General features: G+C 37.9%; 2 protein-coding genes across 4 annotated transcripts in view; one reads left to right on the forward strand and one right to left on the reverse strand.

Annotated features, from left to right (window-relative positions):
- The window catches only part of ITFG1 (integrin alpha FG-GAP repeat containing 1), an 83014-nt gene extending 64294 nt beyond the window's left edge, over positions 1-18720 (reverse strand). Inside the window, exons 1-6 of the mRNA XM_007433392.4 lie at positions 18331-18720; positions 14935-15007; positions 13751-13890; positions 13111-13168; positions 12794-12868; positions 6319-6413 (exon numbers count right to left, since the gene is read on the reverse strand). Of these exons, the coding sequence (XP_007433454.2) occupies positions 6319-6413; positions 12794-12868; positions 13111-13168; positions 13751-13890; positions 14935-15007; positions 18331-18553 (664 nt within the window). The 5' untranslated portion in view covers positions 18554-18720. The remainder of the gene's footprint in view (positions 1-6318; positions 6414-12793; positions 12869-13110; positions 13169-13750; positions 13891-14934; positions 15008-18330) is intronic.
- PHKB (phosphorylase kinase regulatory subunit beta) overlaps positions 18720-21032 on the forward strand; it is a 101377-nt gene continuing 99064 nt past the window's right edge. For 2 of the 3 annotated variants that reach the window (XM_088136102.1, XM_088136104.1), the window contains exon 1: positions 18720-18869. In XM_088136102.1, coding sequence (XP_087992228.1) covers positions 18803-18869 — 67 coding nt within the window. In that variant the 5' untranslated portion in view covers positions 18720-18802. The remainder of the gene's footprint in view (positions 18870-21032) is intronic. The other variant, XM_088136103.1, reaches the window with a different exon arrangement.

Below are 21032 nucleotides of genomic sequence, written 5' to 3' on the forward strand. Positions count from 1 at the left end.
AGATAGATAGATAGATAGATAGATAGAATGAATATCTTTAGTTCTAAAACTAGTTTTTATAATGCAATATGAAGAACTTTTTGGAAAAATATGAATCCAAAACTCTTTGGGTACACTAGGATATGGACAAAACAGCCAGAGACCTAACCCAAATCTTTGCTCACCAAGAAGCTCCTTGGTTGACTGTAAGCCTATCACCATCTGTCACCCTATCTTTACCCACCTACCTGTGAAAATAAGAACAGAACACCTGCTGGCCTGAGGTCATTGGAGAACCAATGGGGCTGAGGGATTAAAAACCATAAAAAGTAGTGCCTATGGCCCCTTACTAAGATTAAGGACAATCTCTATAGCCACAAAATCTTCAGAATTTCAATGTAAATGAAGGTTAGGAGATGCTCCTGTTACAAGTCATCCCTGCTTAGCAGCACAGTCTTGGCATTTGACAGCTAAATACACAAGAACATTAAAAAAAAACAACTTAGTACTTTCTGAACAACTTCAAGTATTATCTACTTCCATTGTTCCCATGGAGGATTTAGCCCAAAAGATAGTGGGGGAGAAAGAAAGGGTCTGGCCCTAGTTTTCTCATGCTCAGATCAAAGGCTTCCTTCTGAGTAACTAACCATAGCTGCTACTTTGCTTAGCTGCAAATGTACAAGTGTTTGAAAGCAAGCCCCCACTGAAAATGTGACCTATATCTGACAAATATGGGTTGGACTGCAATCTGTTAAAAGCAATCCTGCAATTGAATCTTTACATTAGAGGTCAACCTTCTCTTTGGCTATTAAACAATAAATTTTGGCTTGTAAATCCAGGCACAGATTGTAAACCTGATGATAGAATTCTACAGATTGTTATCCCAATTTCTTATTGCTGCTACCCTATTCAAAAGGCATTATTACAAAACTTGGGTAGAGCACCTGCTTAGTATTTATGACATTTCTCTTCAAGAAATTCAGTAAGAAATTAATCACAAATGAAATTGCCTAATAATTTCATCTCATGCTGGTGAGGTCTCTCTTTGGGCAAAGAGAGAAGTATGTTACATTTTGATTTGCCAGATTTATTATGACATTATTAATAGCTGAAGAAGGATGGGTTGAAACCTAAGCAGTAAACTGTATAAAATACTGCACTCTCGTCTGACCCTTTGTATACTGTACTAGTCAAGCTGTTTGACTAGTAGTTATTTTTTACTTTGATATATTAGTGCTCTTTAAACTACTAATATGATTTCCCTGCAGCTATGTTTTGGGGAAAACAATGGTTTAAACTGAATTACTGTATTTACGGATAAGCATGGGTCTACCCAAAGAAAAAGACGGCAATGTTTCATTGGATGAAATTGATTTCATTTGGATCATTCAATGATCCAAATCCAGAGGCACTTCTGTTCCAGGTTCCAGCCAGCCATGTCTCTTTGCAAGATCCTCCATTCCCTCTATCTCAATTTCTGAACAGTTTCACTGAGCTGTTTTCCTGGTGCACCGAAGTGCCACTTTTTTGCACTCCTTCAAAGCTTGGGAACCTCTGAGTATGCACTGTGTTGTTTCAGTTATGTAAGGATTGGCAATCGGGGGTGGATTCGCTAAGAGACTTTAGCAAAGTAATTGCCACTTTGCTGTTTAACTAAAGACAGGGTAATCACAAAATTAAGCTATGTCAATGTTAGAAAAAAATGCAACAAAACCAAAGAGAATGAACTTCTGAGTACAAATATAATTTAACAATGAAAGGCAAGTCTCCTCTCTCATACTTACAAAGGAATTTTTAGTCCAGAAGGGTTGATTAAACAGACTCAAGTGATGTTGAGAGAATACATGCAATGTTCCAAAACCTTTTAGCACAAACAACTCCCTTATAACATATTATGTTCATGTCACTTGTATCTATAAGGAATCCATTAGTTTAAATTGCAAGTATTTGGTATCCAAGAATATATGGCAGCTCCCATCCTTTAAGAAAAGGTTGTTTCCCCATTTTCTATCTCAACATCCATATAGAACATCTTGCTGAATTTCTTTAGCAACACCCAGCTATAAATCTGCTTAAGTTAAAAAAAACAAAAACAAAACCTTGAATTCCTTGGGCTGAAGACAGTATGTAAACAATGCTCTCCAAGGGGACAGATTATATCAATATTACTTTATTGTGATATAAATATATTTGAGTGAGATGGGCAGTGCCTAAATTTGAAAAATAAATAAATAAATACATAACTTTACGTTAAGCAAAGATGAAGGAGCATTAGAGTTTAAGTCAATTTGTTAGAAAAACGGTGTCGATAATGATAAGCCCATACATTCTAGGGAGTGTCATCTGCATGGAGTATTGGGTTGGGTTTCCTCAGTTACTACTCTCCTTCTCTAGAGCAGCATTCCCCTGGAGATCTGATTGGCTTCAATTCTTTTGGCCTTTCGAGGAGCAGGAGGAAGAGGAGCAGGAGCAGGAGCAGGAGGAAGAGGAGCAGGAGCAGGAGCAGGAGCAGGAGCAGGAGCAGGAGCAGGAGCAGGAGCAGGAGCAGGAGCAGGAGCAGGAGCAGGAGCAGGAGCAGCAAGATCTGGTTTTTTCAAGGAGCCTTCAGGGTTGGATTGAAAGGGAAGTGTTTGGATATGGGTTGTTCCTCAGGGCTTGGAGTATTTCTTTATGGAATTTATGTTTTAATCCTATTACTGTATTAAAGTGTGTAAGCCGCTCAGAGACAGTTCTCATCAGAGCAGCATAAAATCCAGATGGATGGATAAATGACTCTAAAGGGACAAAACTCCCTTTAGATACCTGTACTATCAATATTGTTAACAGCAATTTCATTTTAAAATGTTCATTGAAGGTACTCTCAAATTATTTAAATAGCATTAACTGCATACGTAGTGCCTTAGACAAAGAACATGGGGAGATAGATAATAGAAAAGAGGCAATACAGGACAGTGAAGTACAGTAAATGAAAGAACAGTTAAACAAAGGAAAATATTCCATTGTTTCAGGAATATATTTCAAGATGTAAGACTTTGGTCCAATATTGTACAGTATTGCTAAAACTGGGGTATATATCTGGAATATATATATATTCATTCTGATGTGTGTGTGTGTGTGTGTGTGTGTATATATGTACATATATATATGTATATATGTATATATGTATGTATGTATATACACACACACACACACACACACACACATTCATTCCAGCTGCCTAGAGTCATTAATATAGTGAGACGGGCAATATGCAAGTTTGATTTATAAATAAATAAAAAATAATAGAAAAAGATAAGGCTCAGAATCCAGAAAGTTTTCAAGTACTTCAGCATGTTCATTTTCTTAACAACAGATGTCCTTATTAAAAAAAATACATTATATATATAATTTCTATTATGTAATCAGTACAATTCCAAAACAGCTTTAAAGGTCTACAGAAACAGCTCTTTAGATCTCAGCTAAGTAAATATACCAATGGTAGTTGGAAAAGTGGGCGGTAAAATGGCAGTTTGAAATATATTAGGAAAAAAACTAATGTGGTATAAAGATGCTGAGTGTAAAGATGATTCTCCTCACCTCTTTTTGCAGACATACTTTAAATCAGTTATGATGATGTAACTATCAAAAACAGTTTATCTGCTTTTATTATTTTGGGCACACTTGTTAAAGAAAGAAAGAAAACATTCTCTATATGCAGGACATGAATCTGGTATTTGGTTTTTTTTCCTGCTTTGCCGTCGATCTTTAAAACAATTTCTTTCCTCCTATTGCACCTTTTTTCTGCAGCCTTTTCAGTCATCTCATTTATATCTCTGCCATAATATACAACCAACTAAAATCAATATATTCATATTGATTCATTGCTTGTTATATCACCTTATAGATGAACCTCTCTGCATTGTGCAGAAAACAGGATTAAAAATGTAAAACATACAGAGAGGAAAGAAAGTGAAAACCAGATTGAACAAGACATTCAAACAGACCCAGAACAAAAGCGAGGAAAAATCAGGACAGATCTTTAAAGCTGAAAGATCAAAGTATCTGGCAGAATCACATTCTTAATATCATAATAATCAGCAGACACCAAGATGGGCAAAGGTGGGGAGAAATCAACAAGAACACAAGGAACCTACAGAGGCAGATAATGCAAGAACTCTCATAGAATGAGATTTATGATCTCCCTTGTCATCTACTGACTAAAGGAAAATTCCTTGATATCATATAGCAAAGCTGAAAGTGCAGCACCCACAAAATCCGGCAATATTTTTGAGATTAAAAATGCCTTTAGAAAGAGAGAGATGACTGAGTAGAGAGGCATAACGCCTGCAGTGAAATTAAACGGAGCAATAGTCACAAATACTAAGGTCAATTGGAATCAACAAACTGCCCCCCTTTTTCCTTTTCATTATACTGTGATAAATCTTCATACATTATATTGTTTCAACACTGTGCAGTATTAATTAAAGCTATTAACATTCCATTGTTTAGATAACTTGGAGTATTGGAAATAGAAAAAAATATATTCTATCAATATTAATTACAATTCAGGATATTGATATTACAAGCATAAAATTATTTCTGCCCCCTTTTTGAAAGACAGCTTAAAAATGTGCGGTGTTATTTGACACCAAAGAATCATAATGTAACTGCAACATGAGGTCAGATAATTTTGTGAACATTATGCTTCCTTTTTTGCATCTTTTCATTAAGGAATGGTTTTTGGACTATACTATTAGAATCCAGGTCCATGTGAAAGAAATTCAAGATAGCAGAGAACAGCTATAATATCAAAGTGTAGCGATAACAAGTCTTAGGGGATTAGGATAGCACGAAAGAAGAGAATTTTAGATAGAATTATTTAGAGGGAGAGCAAGAACCCCCCCCAAATAATTATCATTAATATGAAAGAAGGAAGTTGTGAATTTAGATGAGAAAGACATTCTTCTAGCAGATCTCAGGGATATTATAAATATTACCAATATAGTTGTTAGATACACATTTGTGATATCAAATACCAGTTTTTGAGAAAGTACAGAAGAGTTATTGTCCTCATGTCTTATGTGGGCTTCCTTGAATATCTCATATGGAGGAGGGGGAATTTTGGGCTTTATGGACCATTACATCAATTTATTGGGGATGGTTTTATCTGGCAATCTAATTCCAGCAAGAAAGGTGGTTACAGTTCTCCTAAAATTTATAATTTATATTTGGAACAGAGAGACGCTTCTGGTGATCTAAGAACTACTAAGCCATTCAGTTTGGTTGTATCTCCAGAAGGAAAAAGAAAAAATTACAGGTCCAGAAGCAAACATAAAAGAAAACAGTTGAGTATACTGAGAAAAGGATTGATTCCTCAACATCTCCATGAGAACACTGAGAAGCCACAAAAATCAAGGGGTCACTGCTGTTCTCCAGCTTGAAAAGTAAGCTCATCAAACATTTTCAAACAATGGAAAGAAAAGATAAAGGGTTCATCAGTGAAATCTGTATACCCTGTCTCTAATGCCTCCCAATTCTGGAGGATCATTGACCTACAGCTTTCTAAAAGCAGAAACTGGGAGGAACAACGCCGAAGTTACATAAGAAGAAAATTGCATGGAACTCAAATTATGGCTCTTAAGGGAACAGTCACAAAAAGTAGAGTAGCAGTCCTTTGCACCCTACCCCCCCGCCCAATGACACATGTTTTTCATTATTTTTCCACCTAATGTTCTAGAAGCCCTGCTAATTTGACTCCATTTCAGGAATTCGGCTTTGAAACTACTCAATTTTATACCATACTCCTATGAAGGAATCCCATTTTTCCTTAGGAAAAATGTGTTACTACTGGAGCATACACAATCTCAGAATGCTATAATCGATCTAATTCAGTGTTTCTCAACCTTGGCAACCACCAGGTATACGGACTTCAGCTCCCGGTTGGCTGTGGAATTCTGAGATTTGAAGTCCACACACCTAGAAGTTGCCATGGTTGGGAAACACTGATCCAATTAAGACTAATTAAAGTCTCCTTTGAGTTGAGCTCAACTTCTGATGACTTTATGGCAGTACAATACAGAAGTGGTTTGCCACTGCCTTTTTCTGGGGTTTAAAAAAAACAACTCTCTACCTGTATCGTTGATAGTTCTGAGTGGTCTCCCACTCAAGTACTAATCAGATCCGATGCTTTTTAGTTTGTCAAGATCAGAGGTGTGCAAAATACTTTGAATTAGAAACAGGCTGTTTTGACTTTGCTGGAAGCGTTCCTCGCTCAAAATGTTTTGCGTGCCCCCAATTAATATTCACTGCCATTATTTGTCTATATCATGGGAAAACGTTAAAAGTTTCAAGGAAACTTACCTGCAGTGAAATCCTGATTCATATCTATGAATGCATGAGAGTGAGGTTTAAACATGGTATGTTGTGCATCGAGCACTGGGCTCCATGATAAATTCCTAAGAAATAAAATTTTGAAAGTTAACAGCCGATATGCATTTTGTGAGGTTCTCTCTCTCTCTTACATACAGAATTACATACAGAAGTAATTATAAGATTGATGCTTTTTCTTGAGCTTGAATTAAGCAGGTAAGAAACACAGTGCACCATATTCACACACCATACTAAAATGAGTCAAGAGTTCGCTTTGTGTGCCTGAGATGGACTGAATTGAGCCAAAATTTGGATCCCTCCCAAGCTCCACATTTGGGAGTCTGACTTCAGCAACTGTTCTTTTCTCATTTTACTCAAAACATAACCTGACCTTCATGTCTTATCATTAACACATTGTTTTGGGTTAATTCAGGTGCCAGAGTTAAGTAAGTTTGGACAATGTTTAGGAGCTGAGCATGTACTCAATGTATTTCATTCATTCACTCAAGATACCTTTTCAGTTCAGTATGAATTTCTTTATTTACCTCTTAGCCTTGTAGGACACTTCAGTTGTAGCCAACTAACTCTAAGGGGCAAACACGCCACCTTCGTAACACAGATTAAAACAGTATAAAGCAAACAGAAAAACAGCTTCCTGAAACAGCCAGGTTGTAATGGCTTTCTTGAATTCCATGAGGGTTGGGGCCACTCTAATTGTGGGGGGATTGTTGTTCCATAGGAGATGAGCAGGACTGTGGGCAGCGATACAAAGCAAAGTGAACAGAGCTTCATTACAAATATTTGCAGAGTTGAGATGTTGAATTTGGTCTAGATTTTTGAGGGTTTCTGGTTTGTTTTTTTAAATACCTATTTCCAGTTTCCCTCCCTCTTTCCTTCTTTCCTTCTTTCCCTTTGAGTCAGTCTTGACTCCTGGTGACTGCCTGGACAAGTCCCTGAACTTTCCTTGGCAAGATTTTCAGAAATAGTTTGCCCTTGCCTCCTCCTTCCTAGGGCTGAGAAAGAGTGACTGTTCTAAGGCAGGACTAGAACTCATGGTTTCCCAGTTTCTAGTCTGGTGCCTTAACCACTGTACCAAACTGGCTTTCAATTTACAGCTTACAGAACAGTTTTTAATTTTCTGAACAACTTCAAAACATCAGGAAACTGTGTCATTAATTTTTAGCAATCACGGTTAGACAAATCTCAGGGAGCTGTAAAAAGTTGACTTCAGGGCTGCCCTAAATCCTGATTCTAGAGCAATTTACATATCCAGCCAAATCAATTTGAAAGGCCTACTGTTATCAAAGTTTGCTTCAGCACACATTATTCACGATCATAATTTCATTTTCCAGAACAAAGACCAGTATCTGTAAAGAAGCTGTCATTTTATCTTGCTGTTAGAGGTTTAACAAAGAGCTTTTATGTGTAGGCCAAATTCCCATCAGGTTTCTGGCACAATATAGCCATATTTTACTGTATTAACATTTTAATTAGGATTCCCATATGCATAGAGGCATATATGTAAGAATGCTGGCTTATATATTTTTCTAGAACCAGTGCCAGCAGAATTTGTCAATGATAACTTACAGATTGCTGAATATTCTATTTGCTTAGAATTCCCCGCCAAATTCACAATATTTCAATTAAATAACCAAAGGATGGCTACATTAGTGCCATCTTTTCTATCCAAACATTCCTGAAGTGTTCCAAGCTTGAAACATCTGTAGTTTAAATTTGAAAGGCAACAGTAGTATTTGCTTGTTTATAGAAGCAGTATTCATTGGCCAGTTAGAAGTGCAACAAAAGCACGGACAATTAAAAGTAATGGTTAAGATCAAAAATAAGATAGATGAATCACTAAAAAAGAAAATTACATTAACCTGATAATTTGGTATAAAGATGGAATTTAGGCTGCAGAAGCTCTAATCTCTGGTTCCTGGACCTCAAATTCAGATGCTGTATTGTTATTATTATTGTTGTTGGTTGCACAGTCAGCCAGATGTTTTAGACTGGATTTGGCATTTTTATCCACCTATCGAGTCCTTCCCAAGGACCTGGGATAGGCAGATGTTGTTGTTTGATGGTGTGAAAGGTATTGCCACAGGATATAAGCTTTTCCAAGGAAAGTTCCCTTTTGCAATGGACTGATGGTGATTTTGTCAATGCCGATGGTCTTCAAGTGGTGCTCCAGATGTTTGCCAATGGTCTTCAAGTGGTACTCCAGATGTTTGCCAATGGTCTTCAAGTGGTACTCCATCTTTGTTGTTCTTGTTATTATCTTAAACCAGCAGTAGTGTAATTAACGAACAGAATGTTAATTATTTGATAGGCACTACGCTGTGCCAGACAGAACCTGAGTACGTACGCTCTTAGATGCTAAGCCAAATCCAGCTGCACGAAATGTAACATTAGTCCTACAGCCTGATACGACGAATGAAATATAGACTTTGTCTTCTCTGCCTGGGCAAGAGAAGATAATATATTGAGCCCGGCGGGGGGAAAAATGCTCTGTGATGTCTGGCATTTGGAAAAGGCTGGCAAAAATTGACTGGACTCGTTTTAGAGGGGTCCCTCCACAGCTGAAGTTGTCTTGAGTCCATACCAAACCCTTCCTGCCATTCCATGTGCAGAACACTCTGTTTCCCAACTTTTTTAAAGCATGCCTGCACCCTGGCAATTGCACAGTGTCCCAGGAAATGCCACGAAGAGCCAATTTATCTTGAATGCATGTTTTCCACAAAGAACAAAAGCTGACTCTTGTTATCAAGGCAATCAGTCTGGTTGGATTAAACATCAATTTCAACCAGTAGTTTTTATTTATTTATTTATTTTACTGGATTGGATTGCTACGTAAAAATAGTAATCCAATCCAGGCTTCCAGCCTTGTGACTCTCAATTCTAGTCATAAAGCTACATTAGAAAAACGTTTGGGGACTTGCAAAATTGCTTTCGATAATTATAATGCTGAAATAAAAGTTGGAATAGGGATCCACTGGTACATCACCCAATGCCTTTGCTTCTGCCTTAAATAGTTTCCGTATGGCAGGGATATAACATCACACCTTAGAGTAGAAAGTTAAAATAGCTGGAGTACTTCTCTCTGCCACTTGTGATATATAATCTAAATGCACATTTCTGATTTTGCAATGCTATTTTGAGCTCAGAACACTTTCTGAAATATCAGAACAGCTGTTTCAAGTTGAAACAGGGCATCTTGAGCTTAAAATGTTTCAAATTTGAACCATTTTACACATTACTAATAATGAGGGTTAGAATTTTTGTTTTTGTTCAGTTTTTTACTTGTGTTTCAAACCTGCACATTCACAGGCAGTTTTCAAAGATCTTCCCATCCTCTAAAAAAACTAGTGTCTGAGAGCTCAACTCCCAAAAAACCCTATCTAATAACTTGCTCTGGGAGTGATTACTGAAAATATGCTGTACTGCATATAGAGACAAGAAGTCATGATGTAAGTTTTAAAAGAATCATTAAAATTACTGTTAGCAATAAGAACAAGGGAAAAATCATGAATATGCCAGGCCATTTGCCTCATTTTTTTTCTTTTAAGCTGATGATTAAAACACATTTAATTGAAATTGCTATGCTTGCTAAACCTCTGACCAGTTCATTCAATGATTAAGGATTCTTTAAGAAGATTTGGCTTAAGATACTTATTCCCTTGAGTCTCACTATCCAACTAGCTATCCTCTGTTGATTAAGACATCAATAGAATTTGATCCCTGCACCTGAGCTATTTGTAGGTTGATTTAAATTTTAAAAAAAAGTGCCATAGGTTTAGGCTATTAAAAATGTCTTGTTCACACATTCTAAAGGGATAGCCATCCTACCAGGCAAAATACAAATACTCCATAGTATCAACGCTAGCTGGTATGCACAATATACCAACCAGGTAGTTTGTGGTGTGGCTCAACATGTTGTGGGAACTTGGGTTTTATCTTGCACATGACTGTGAAGCCATAACATATTTCATTTGTTGGGCATAGCATGTTTCATGAACATAACAAATTAATTTTGTTAAATCTTAACAAATTAAGCCTTTTGAATGAACCCAGCCATTATGGTACCGCTTCAGAGAGGAAAAGGACAGAGGTCTCAAGTTCTAATAATTATGATTGCTGTATGAGGACTACTTCACTAGCGTGAAGACCACAACACCAGAGCCTTTTCATACAATGGTACAAATCCCCAGTGAGTCAAACTGAAGAAAATGGAAGAGACACAAAAGTAGATAGAAGAATGTTCCTTGAATTAGGTCAACATACAAAGAGTAGAGCCAGGAGATGAAATAGTAACCTTTATATCCTCATTTCTTCCTTGGCAGTGGTACCAAATGAGCCAAATCCCCCTCCCCTCCATGCAAACGAGAATCAGTGATAAGGTAGATGTTATGCCCATACAACGGTTCATCAAAACTAACAGGTATAAATCAAGCATTTTATATATATCTTTCTGAAATGAACATCTCAAGTGAGCGCCTTGTTTCCTTATCATGGTCACTGACCAGAATTCTGTGGATTAATAAAGCAAATAAGCAATTTCTGTTTCAAAAGGAATAAAATGCAAACATAAAATTATAACTATAGGATATCAAGGTGATCAAGTTATGATAAGTTTTGCAGACAGTTCAACAACATTTGCCACATTCAAGGAAACTGAATCGTACTGGCCTGACAGGAATAGCGGTACATAAAATAAGACCAAATTGTCTGGGTACTTGTAAATCAGCCCCTGGGTCCTTAAAGGAGGCACAATATAACAAAACATATGCTGTAGATTCTATGGGTCCTTTCTCACAACAGCAAAATCTAAGCTCGTATGGAACTTTCTTAAATTTGCTTGACAGAGCAGCTGTTGATAGCGCATTCAAATATGCATATCTAGTTACATCATCTCGTTATATGAAACTGCTTTCTCAGATCTTTTATTTTGTTGAGTAGCTTTAACAAAATTCCTTCTGAAGCATGGTTTCCAGAAATTAGCATTTTACTGCAAATTAAATTATTCCATATTGATTAATGTTATTGTTTGGATTTATGTGTCTTCCAAAATGTTTCAGCACTTGGCAGGCAAATATTTCCGTTTCCAAATGGCTAGTGTCTGTACTCTAGTATTTGCATTCTTTTCTTTAGGATAAAAGAAGGCGTAAAAATAGAGCATGGATTCACAAAGGAATAAAACCTACCCATACTTTTCATACTGCCTGACTATCTGAACTTCATTTGAAGAACAGTGTTACTTTCCATTAAAAAATATTTACCAGGGTGAGGAGCTGGGGTAGGGGAAAGCAGGAAGAGAACAAAGAGCAGGGAGGGTTTTTTATAGTTCAAAAGCTGATAAAATCTTCTAACAAAACTAATGCAAGGTTGTAATTGCTGCCACATACAGCCCGAGCAATACGCAGGCTTTGTTCTGTAAATCACAGATTTTATGGAGCAGTCTTGATATAATTGAAATACACTAATGGTCAACTAATGCCCTATCTCAGAAAAGTAGGCCTGCCCATATTTACACCATACACAGCTAAAACATGATTTCTAAACCCAAATGCTGCTTTTATTCTGATAATTTCTTCTGTCAAAGAAAATGCTACAAACAGATTTCTGGTACAAAGCCAACATTGAACAATAGCCAACAACTGCAGTTTAGGTATTCAAATACTACAGTCTTAAATTACTTGATCATTTACCTAACTGAGGGAATCTTTTACCTTTTTATTTAAGAAAAGTTACTTGTGAAGGATACAAAACATGTTGCTTAATTAAAACATTTAGGTGCCTGGGGGACACAAGTTAGAAAATTGCTGCGCTGTTTCTATGGAAACAGGAGAATAATCTGATTGACTTCTCTAAGTCTAATGCGCTTGTCTTGACAGAACTGCTAGAAAGCCCCAGGGAAGTGCAAAACACTTCACAATAAACCATTTTTCTTCTGAGGTGATGAGCACTCTCATTGATTACATATAAAAGTGAAACATCTGCCTGAAGTTGCAGTTCTCTGAGTTAGTCCTGTGTACAAGCGCATTACGCATGTCTACATTCATACAAATTTCCAATACAAAGATGCCTGCTCAACCGTAACAGATTAATTAATGTTAAAAAGATTTAGTTGATTTAAGATTGAGAAGCAGCTTTTTTGTACAAGTGACCTTCTTTAATGCAAATATTTAAGGCAAATATCTTTGAACACTGTGCACAGCGAATACTGTATCAAGAAGCATCCTTCCCCTCCTTTCATTGCAGATAAGAACGAATCTTCTAAGATAATATGAACCACAGTTTACAAGTGCATTGCAACAATTCACTTTTTAACTGTGAGGATGGTACATTACCAACGTATAGCCAAAGTTCAGTTACATAAAAATACACAACTCCCGGTGAGAAGTATTTATGACAGAAATATTGCATGACAAACTCTTAGGGTATAACAATAATGAATATATTAGCTTACTTGCCAATCAGTACTTCTGGCCTTTTAGATTCACTGGTAACTCCAAAAACATCAGGAATTAAATCGCCATTGAAGCTTCAGCAGTAACAGTAAAAGAACAACAAAAGTTGGACATTCAGTTTTATTGTAAAAAAAAAACAGATAAAAATGACATCAACTCATAATTTCACTCTTAAAAATCTCAATGAATGCTAATTATAAAGCATTGACTGAGGCCACGTTTCAACTGGAAATTATTCAGAAAAACAGATAGTATTATGACACACTAGAAGTATTAGAACAGTAAACTCTTCTCATAATAATAAGCATATACTTACTCCATGATTAACGGTTCATCATAAAATGTCCTATTTGCTACAAACTTACGATTTATATCTGGAAAAAAACAAAAACAAAAAGGTCACATTTGTTACACTTTTACACTGATATACATTCAGTTGGGTCTTTGTTTTATTCTAGGATTGCTCCAACTCACACATCTATCTCTGTACAAATGAAGATATGGACGGAGGAGAAAATCATGGCTATGCTTATTCAGCCTAACTATAGTCTGCACACATTCAAATGACCAGTATATATATAAAATAGGCACGCACACACTCATACATACACAATGTGTACTCTAGATAGAAGGTGTTAATCATATACACAGGAGTTATATGACATAACACATCAGCATATTGGTCTAACTAACTTGTTGTTGAGCAACGTGCCTCCAGAATTTCAGATAAATAGAAATGGAGATGAAAGGTATAGGATCTCACACTTGTTGGATACAAAATGATCTTCCACTATTACATAGGCTCTTGTGCCCAGGAAAAGTCAAGGACTAAACCTTTAAGTATAAACACAATTTGTGCATCTCTCACATTCACCCCAGAATAGGGACATTTATAGCTGTTCTGTAGAAGAACTCAATGAATATCTTCTGGAAGTTATCACTGCAATATAACCTACCTAAAGTTTGATTACTTCCCCAGAAAATCAAGACTGATAGGTCAGCATTGGGCTGTCCTCGTGGACGAGTTGTCAAAAGGACATCCATTTGTGAATCACCATCATAATCACCAGGAACTACGCTGGTTATCACAACATCACTAAAATTAAGGAAAAAAGTTTAAGTACCAAATATACTATAGCAAAACACTAGATCAAAAGAAATGTCACTTATATAACATTACTTTACATATAATTCTTCTAGCTCAGTATAAAATCTTGACAAAATTATCTTCAGCATTGTACCTTCCTAAATTCTGTAGCGTTTATGGCTTAATTGATTTCACACTTCAGAACTAGTTCTTCAGAGAAAATACATTTTCATCCTCCAAAAAAATGAATCTTCAAAGATTAAATTTTACCTCTCATATTACTGGCAAATAGGGCTGTGGAAATCATGGATTGGGCACTTTTGTGCTTCTCACAGTATATTTCTAGGACTCTATTCTAAAAAGCAGACTATTTTCACCAGAGCCACATTTGATACACTATTATATTGGTCTTAAAATTGATATCAGTTTCTAAGTGCACTGTAGTTTAATCAATTTAATCCAAATAAGATTTCAGCATAATGAGAAAGGGAAAGTATTAACATTTTAAAAGATTTTAAATTCTGGATATATCATGGCTAAAACCATTATAGAGCCTACCAACATCTCTACCGTGACTGTTGGTGGAGGATCCTGTAGAAATGAAGTAGATAAAGGGTTTGAGGTTTTCCCCCCATCTTTCCCTGGCCGTGCCCACCCCCGCTTTATACTGTTTCAATTCAAAAAGCAGAAGAAACAAACTGACAATAATCTACAGTATTTTTCTGAAAACCATTGGCAGCATTAATACTTTAAAAAAATACCAATATATTGCATGTACAACTCTAAGAACATTTATTGAAAAGTATCTTCTACTCAGAAAAGGGCTTAGTACGTGCTCTGCAGTGCTCTGCTTAATTATGACTGTAAAACACCACTATGAGTAGATAAATCATGAATTATTACTTTAATCATCTTTGAGGCTGCAGAAAAATCCCCATATGAGCATTACAAAACAGAACCTGAGTGTTAATAGTTACATAAATTTAGCATCCAGATACATAGAATGAACAGCACACAAAATCTATTGGAAGAATTCCAGTAAATTGTATTTACCTTAATAGTAATTTGACTTTGGGTTTAAAGTAGGGTTCTTTTTGGTCTGCAAGGAAGATATTTAATTCGCTCTCTGTAAAGGGAGGAAATACATCCTTTTACTTCAACAGCAACAACAAATATCACACTAACATTTGTTTAACTTTCTGCCTTCATGAGTGCTATTCCCCCTGCCCCATATCATTTCACCTCATCATCTAAAGAAACCAGAAGCACATACTCTGCTTTCTAGAAGTTTCTGAGGAATATAAGTGTCAGCCCCATATGTAGACCAGATGAAGAAATCAACTCCACAGGAAAGCTAAAAAATTAGAATCTTGCAAGTCTGACTGTGCCATACCACCTCCTCCTTCTTAAAGTTCAGCAAATTAGGAAAGTGTCTACCTGAGCCACGTCTGAACGTTATCTGGAAGTTTTATCCCTGGTTGACTTGGCAACAGAGCTTGCCCGTCTCTGTCAAGATCATTTTCCTTACTCTCTACAATATGCATACATGGATCATAATGGTCATGCCAAGACTACTTAACTTTCCTGATGCTCTACTTCTATTTCATGTGGCAATGCTAGAACACGTTCAGCACTCCAAAGTTCACACTGCAGTTTCAGGTAACTTTGTTATTAATTATTGCCCATGCATGAAGTCCTAAATTCTTTGGGACAAGTTTTAAAAATCATTGCTGTGAGATTTTCAAAGAATTAAAAAAGAAATGCCTAGTTTTCTTTAAAACAAAGATGTGAAATTAAACCACACCAAAATGTACTGTAACGTATTCTTTACCTAAGAATTGCAGATTATACTTCCTGCTGATCTGCATTAGTATATAGTAAAGCAAAAAAAGAGGTTATACTTAGATATCTCCTCTCCAGTGCCCATCCTATTGCTATCTACTCTTTTTATTTTTACAAATTTATTTCTCTTACACTGCAAAGACAATGATTTCTCATGATTTATAAAGTACTAAAAAGCATGAAGAAAAGTTACTCATCAAAAAAGATAAAGTGATTGCTACTTTTATAGTGAAATCCACCAGTGTAGGAATCATGCCTGCACTGGTGGATTTACTCATAAAGGTCTGGAATACACAAGTGCCAATAAACAATGCTACATTCCTTTCACCACTCTAGTCCCCTTAAAAGCTTTTTCATCTGAGGCTCAACCCACAAAACACTTTAGTACTCCACCAGTAACACGAGACATTTCTCAAGCTTCACTCCTTATATCAGGAAATCTCAATTATGAGTTTCACAAATTACATTATGCCTTAGTTTATTGTACATGGGAAAACACACACAGATGCACACACAATACCTGCCTTCATACATATTAAAGCCAAAATGAAACAAGTAACTTTGTAACCTTTGTAAAATAAGCACATTAGCACAAGAAGAAAATTGCTTTCTGTGTCAGAGGGATATCTGATTTGTTTTTATGCCAAAGAGGAACACTTACAGGACACACTGGCTCATCTCTGACTTCAACAATAATGAAATTAAAGTGTATTGTCTGCTAATCACATTTCCGCATGCATTTCTTAACCAACAAAAGGAAAACAATGTAATGTAAGTACACCAATGTATAGAGTTTATGAATCACTGTTAGCATAAGTTTCTAGAGCAGCAGAGTTAACCAGGCCAAAATATTAGGAAGAATGTTTTACAAGACAGTATGCAAGGCAAGTCTTTCAATTATACTCTCTATATTAAAACAATCTTGCATGATTATTTTTAGATTCATTTGTTGGCAAATTACACAGGAATTATTATTGGCATTACTAAGGGATTATTTGCCCTCTGGGTATCTTTGGAAGAACAGAGGTATAGAAATAAGATACATGATAAGACAGCTTTTGCTTTGCATCTTACTTGATCAGTAAAATGAGTAAACAGAAGTAGCCAAGCAACGTTATTATGAAACCATAAAGATTAACATTTATTGTGATATTCCTCCTGCAATGTGAGACTGAAGAGGGGCAAATATTGTCAGTAAAGGAGAAAGTGACTGTTGAAAAGAGAAAACGGGCGATACACATATATTTGACATCTGGCACTCCCCAATGTTCACTCTAATTCTGCCAACCATAGGAATGGTGGCTTCCAATAGATAATCCATAGGGGAATATGACATGAAGCCAGAAGGCAATGAAATTCAAAATCACCTCCCTCCCACATGCATCCCTCCAACTCAGACAGCATTTTATACATCTGATAGTCACCAACAGCCCAGAACAGGTTATACCAGTCCTGATATTCACTACCCCCGGCATGGTGACATTACCATTATCATTAATCTTATCCATCATGACATCAGATAGGGAAGCGTAATTCAGTCCAGAACAAGCACGGGACTTTTCATAGTAATTGTTTTATTGTATCCCTTCATTGGGCCTGGGGATCCCATAGAAGGGTGAAGCCCGTTAAATAGTTGCATTGAGTGTAAGTTTAGAATGCACTCTTTCCTGTTCTTTTGCTACTATAGTGTTTTTAAAACCGCTTTAACTTGATTTTAATGGTTTTGTTTTAATTACATATGTTGATTGTTTATCTTTGTGTTTTAATTGTGCACACCACCCAGAGTCACAAGTGTGAGATGGGCGGCTATATAAATTTAATAAAATCCTAGGAAGAAGGCAATGGCAAACTACTTCTAAAATCTTTATTTATTTATTACATTTCTCCCCACCCATCTCCCCCCAATGAAAATAAAATCTTGCCAAGAAAACTGCAGAGATTTGTCCAGACGGTTGCCAGGAGTCAACACTGACTTGAAGGCACAATCAATCAAATTATAAGATGCAAATAATCCATTACAGAGTTCAGATATTAGCTAGACACAGCGGTATTTGTACAATATAAACTCAAAAGAGCTGGCGCTGTAATCATTTGGCTGACTGAAACCTTTTAAGATCAGATGGAAAAAAAGGCAGACAATACATTTGTAACTGCTGTAAAGAAGATCGGCAGCCGCTTTTTTATATTCCTCTTCTCTTTCTCTGTCTTTCTTTTCTTCATCTTTCCCTTTACTCTTTTTCTTAAATTTGGACCGCTTTTATCATTGCACAACATTCTTCAATAAAAACGAATAATCATCATAAAATAGAGCAGAAGGGGGAAAAAGTTGCTATCCACGTTAACGACAATTCTGAGATGCTTTTGAAAGAGCCCACGACGGTCTGGCTCTTCGCCATCATTCAATGAATGGATTTCGAAAGTGTGGGAGGGGCGGACGAAGCACCAGAAGAACCCTGCTTCACACCCATCAAGCGCGACCCCCCCCCCATTTAAACCCGGGGGATGCATAAACTGCGGCTTTAACAGGCCTGAGAAAATAAAAGCGGGTTCAGCCCCCACGCCCCGGGCTGAACCGACTAAAGCCTCGGCCCGGCCTCTGCCTCTCACCTCTCTTCAGCACGAAGAGGTCGGTCTGCTTGTCGGAGTTGAAGTCCCCAAAGGCGGCCAGCGTCCCGAAGGCCTCGGCCCCGAAGAGCTGCGAGGTGACATTCTGTAGGGCCCGGCCGGGCCTGAGGAGCGCCGCCGCCGCCGCCAGCAGCAGCCACAGCAGGGAGGGCCGGCGACGCCCAGTCAGAACTGGACCCCGGGCGGGGCGGCAGGGCCCCCCCATAGCGCGCAAGACTCAACCCGGTTCCGCCACGGCCAGCACCCCAGGGCGGGCCGGCCACCACCGCGGCCGCTGGCAGGGCGGCGCGACTTCCGGGTTCGCTTTACGGCGCCTCCGCAGCGCGCCTGCGCCTGGTGGATTTACGGCGGGGCCGAGCAACCGTCGGAGAGTTACTGGCAAAGGGGCGGGGAAAGGCGGCCCAGTTGCTCCGGGCGGAGTTTTGAGCGGGCCGCTCTTCCTCCTCTTCCCGCCATGGCGTTTCCTCTGACCGGTGGGAGCTGGAAAGTGCTGGAGCCGAGGGCCCGCTCCAAGCGTTCAGGTCTGACCTCCCTCCCCCTGCGTGCCTCCTCTCTCTCTCTGCCGCGCCGCCTCGCCTGTCCTTCGCCTTCAGAGCTGGGAGCTGGAACTCCAACTCCCAGGATGCCTTGCCAGCCCGGCCTTCCCCGTACTCCTCCCTCCCCCCGCTCTTTCTCTCGCCTGAAGAGCTAACACTTGGACGGGGAACTCTGGGAGTTGTAGTCTCAGCGCTTGCCCCGTTTTTTGTCCTCATTTCTCCTCCTCAGCTGTTCTTTTTTCTCAGCCTCACTCCGTCGGTCCCAGAAAGGGCCAACAACCGGGAGGACTTCAGTTGAAAAGACCTCTTAAAAAGCCGAGCTAACGTCTTAGCCAGAGACTTTTGCCTGACCCCTTGATCAATTGAATTATTGATCCATTGAATTGAATTGAATTGAAAGGGGGAACCTTTCCAAGCCTTGCAATCTCCTTCTTAGGCTGTAGGAGCTCACTTTGGGGCAGGCCCTTTGCTTCCTCTGCCCCGCTCTTAGAGGAGGGGAAATATCAAGAATTTGATCTGTGGAACTCAATAGGTCAAGATAGTTTTCATAGCAAGTTGGCAAAATATTTTATTTTATTTATCAAATTTATATGGCCGCCCATCTCACACAAAGTGACTCTGGGCGGTGTACAATTAAAACCAATATTGGTGCCTTAAGCAGCTCCAGAGAACGCCCCTTTGTTTTAAAGTAGTCTTCTTTTGGTGGGAAAGCTGCATAAATCCATTGGAGTTGGGCAGCTATAATACATTTAAATAATAATAATAATAGTTAAAAAAATAGGAACCAATGTTGGAAGGGGGCTTTGCTCACCATTTGGTGCAGCAATCAGTTAATGGGGAAAGCTACATATAAGACATCTTTAGTCTTACCTTTAAAAACATCCTAAGATCTCTTTAGGGCTTCTGTGTAGATAAGTATATGATTATGTTGCAAATCTGCTATCATGTTCGTATTGTAGACACAAGAACAATCAGATTTGAAAAACATGAGGTGCTCCTAACAGTTCCTCCTGTTTTGCCTACATGGCTAAAAGCCATGTTGAGGAAACCTGAAGTTTCTGCCTGGAGTGCTTAATCTTCGAAATAATTGGTTTGACAAATCAGGGCTTCCCTAACCTCGATTAAAACGTTGTCCTCAAGCCATTTCAATGGTGTCCTAGACATAATGGAATTAATGACTTTGATTATACTATACATAATTTGGTTTGGTCACCAAGATTGAGATTAAACCCTAGTTTTACAGAACTTTTTACTGTATATTCTTATATATTCTATACTGGAGCCATGATAAGCTGAAAATAGAACCTCTGTCTTTAGCAAGTGTGTTTCTGATTATAAGTTATTGAGTATATGTCTTTTCCTCCTGATGGGTTTGGTGTTTCGGATAATTTACTGTCAGAGACAGATAATTAGATGGAGATTTTTAATTTGGATCAAATTATGGTTATGATCGCATAACCAAGGTGGAAAGAGTTACAGCAATCTTCAATTTCCCTGTCTTTGTCCTTGTCTAGTTCTGTTTTTCCTAGTTTTTTCTTTATGTTCCAAGTTTTTTTAATCGTTTTCCCAACCTTGTTTTCCAAGAGTTTTCCTCTCACCCTGTCATTTGATCTCCTGATATTTCTCTCTCTTATCTTTTCTTCCCCTTCTCTTCATGATGTGCTCTCTTTCTCACCGTTTTTCCTTCCTTGGCCCCGTCAATAAGTCTTTCCCTTCCTTGTCTTATAGCTATTTTTGTCTTGCTTGAGGCATTTGGCAGCTTCACAGATGACTTGCAAAGGTGGCTGCAGAGCTCTGGCTGTCTCTGAAATGTGGATTCTGCTATTGCTTGTTTACATTTCTTGCTGTCCCTCCAATATAAAGATCACTAATAAAAGTCTTCAGAGAAAGTCTATCCAAAACATGCTTCGGCCTCAGTAACTTTTATGACCTCCTGCATATTTTCAGCTACATTCTACTTTACTTCTGTGGATGTATCTTCCCTTTATAGGAAGACAATGAAGTTATGTTTCAAATTTGTAGTTTATGTAGAGGGGGAAAAAGTTTTTCTTTACTGTTCATGATGATTACTATGGACCTCTTATGTTCCCTTCAGTCAGATCAATAAACAATTGTTTGGACTGGATTTCAAATCATATCCAAAATAAA

This window comes from Python bivittatus, unplaced genomic scaffold (assembly GCF_059951505.1).
Source record: "Python bivittatus isolate LINGU-HERP-01145 unplaced genomic scaffold, Pbiv_v1 ctg000190_np1212, whole genome shotgun sequence".
NCBI lineage: Eukaryota > Metazoa > Chordata > Lepidosauria > Squamata > Pythonidae > Python > Python bivittatus.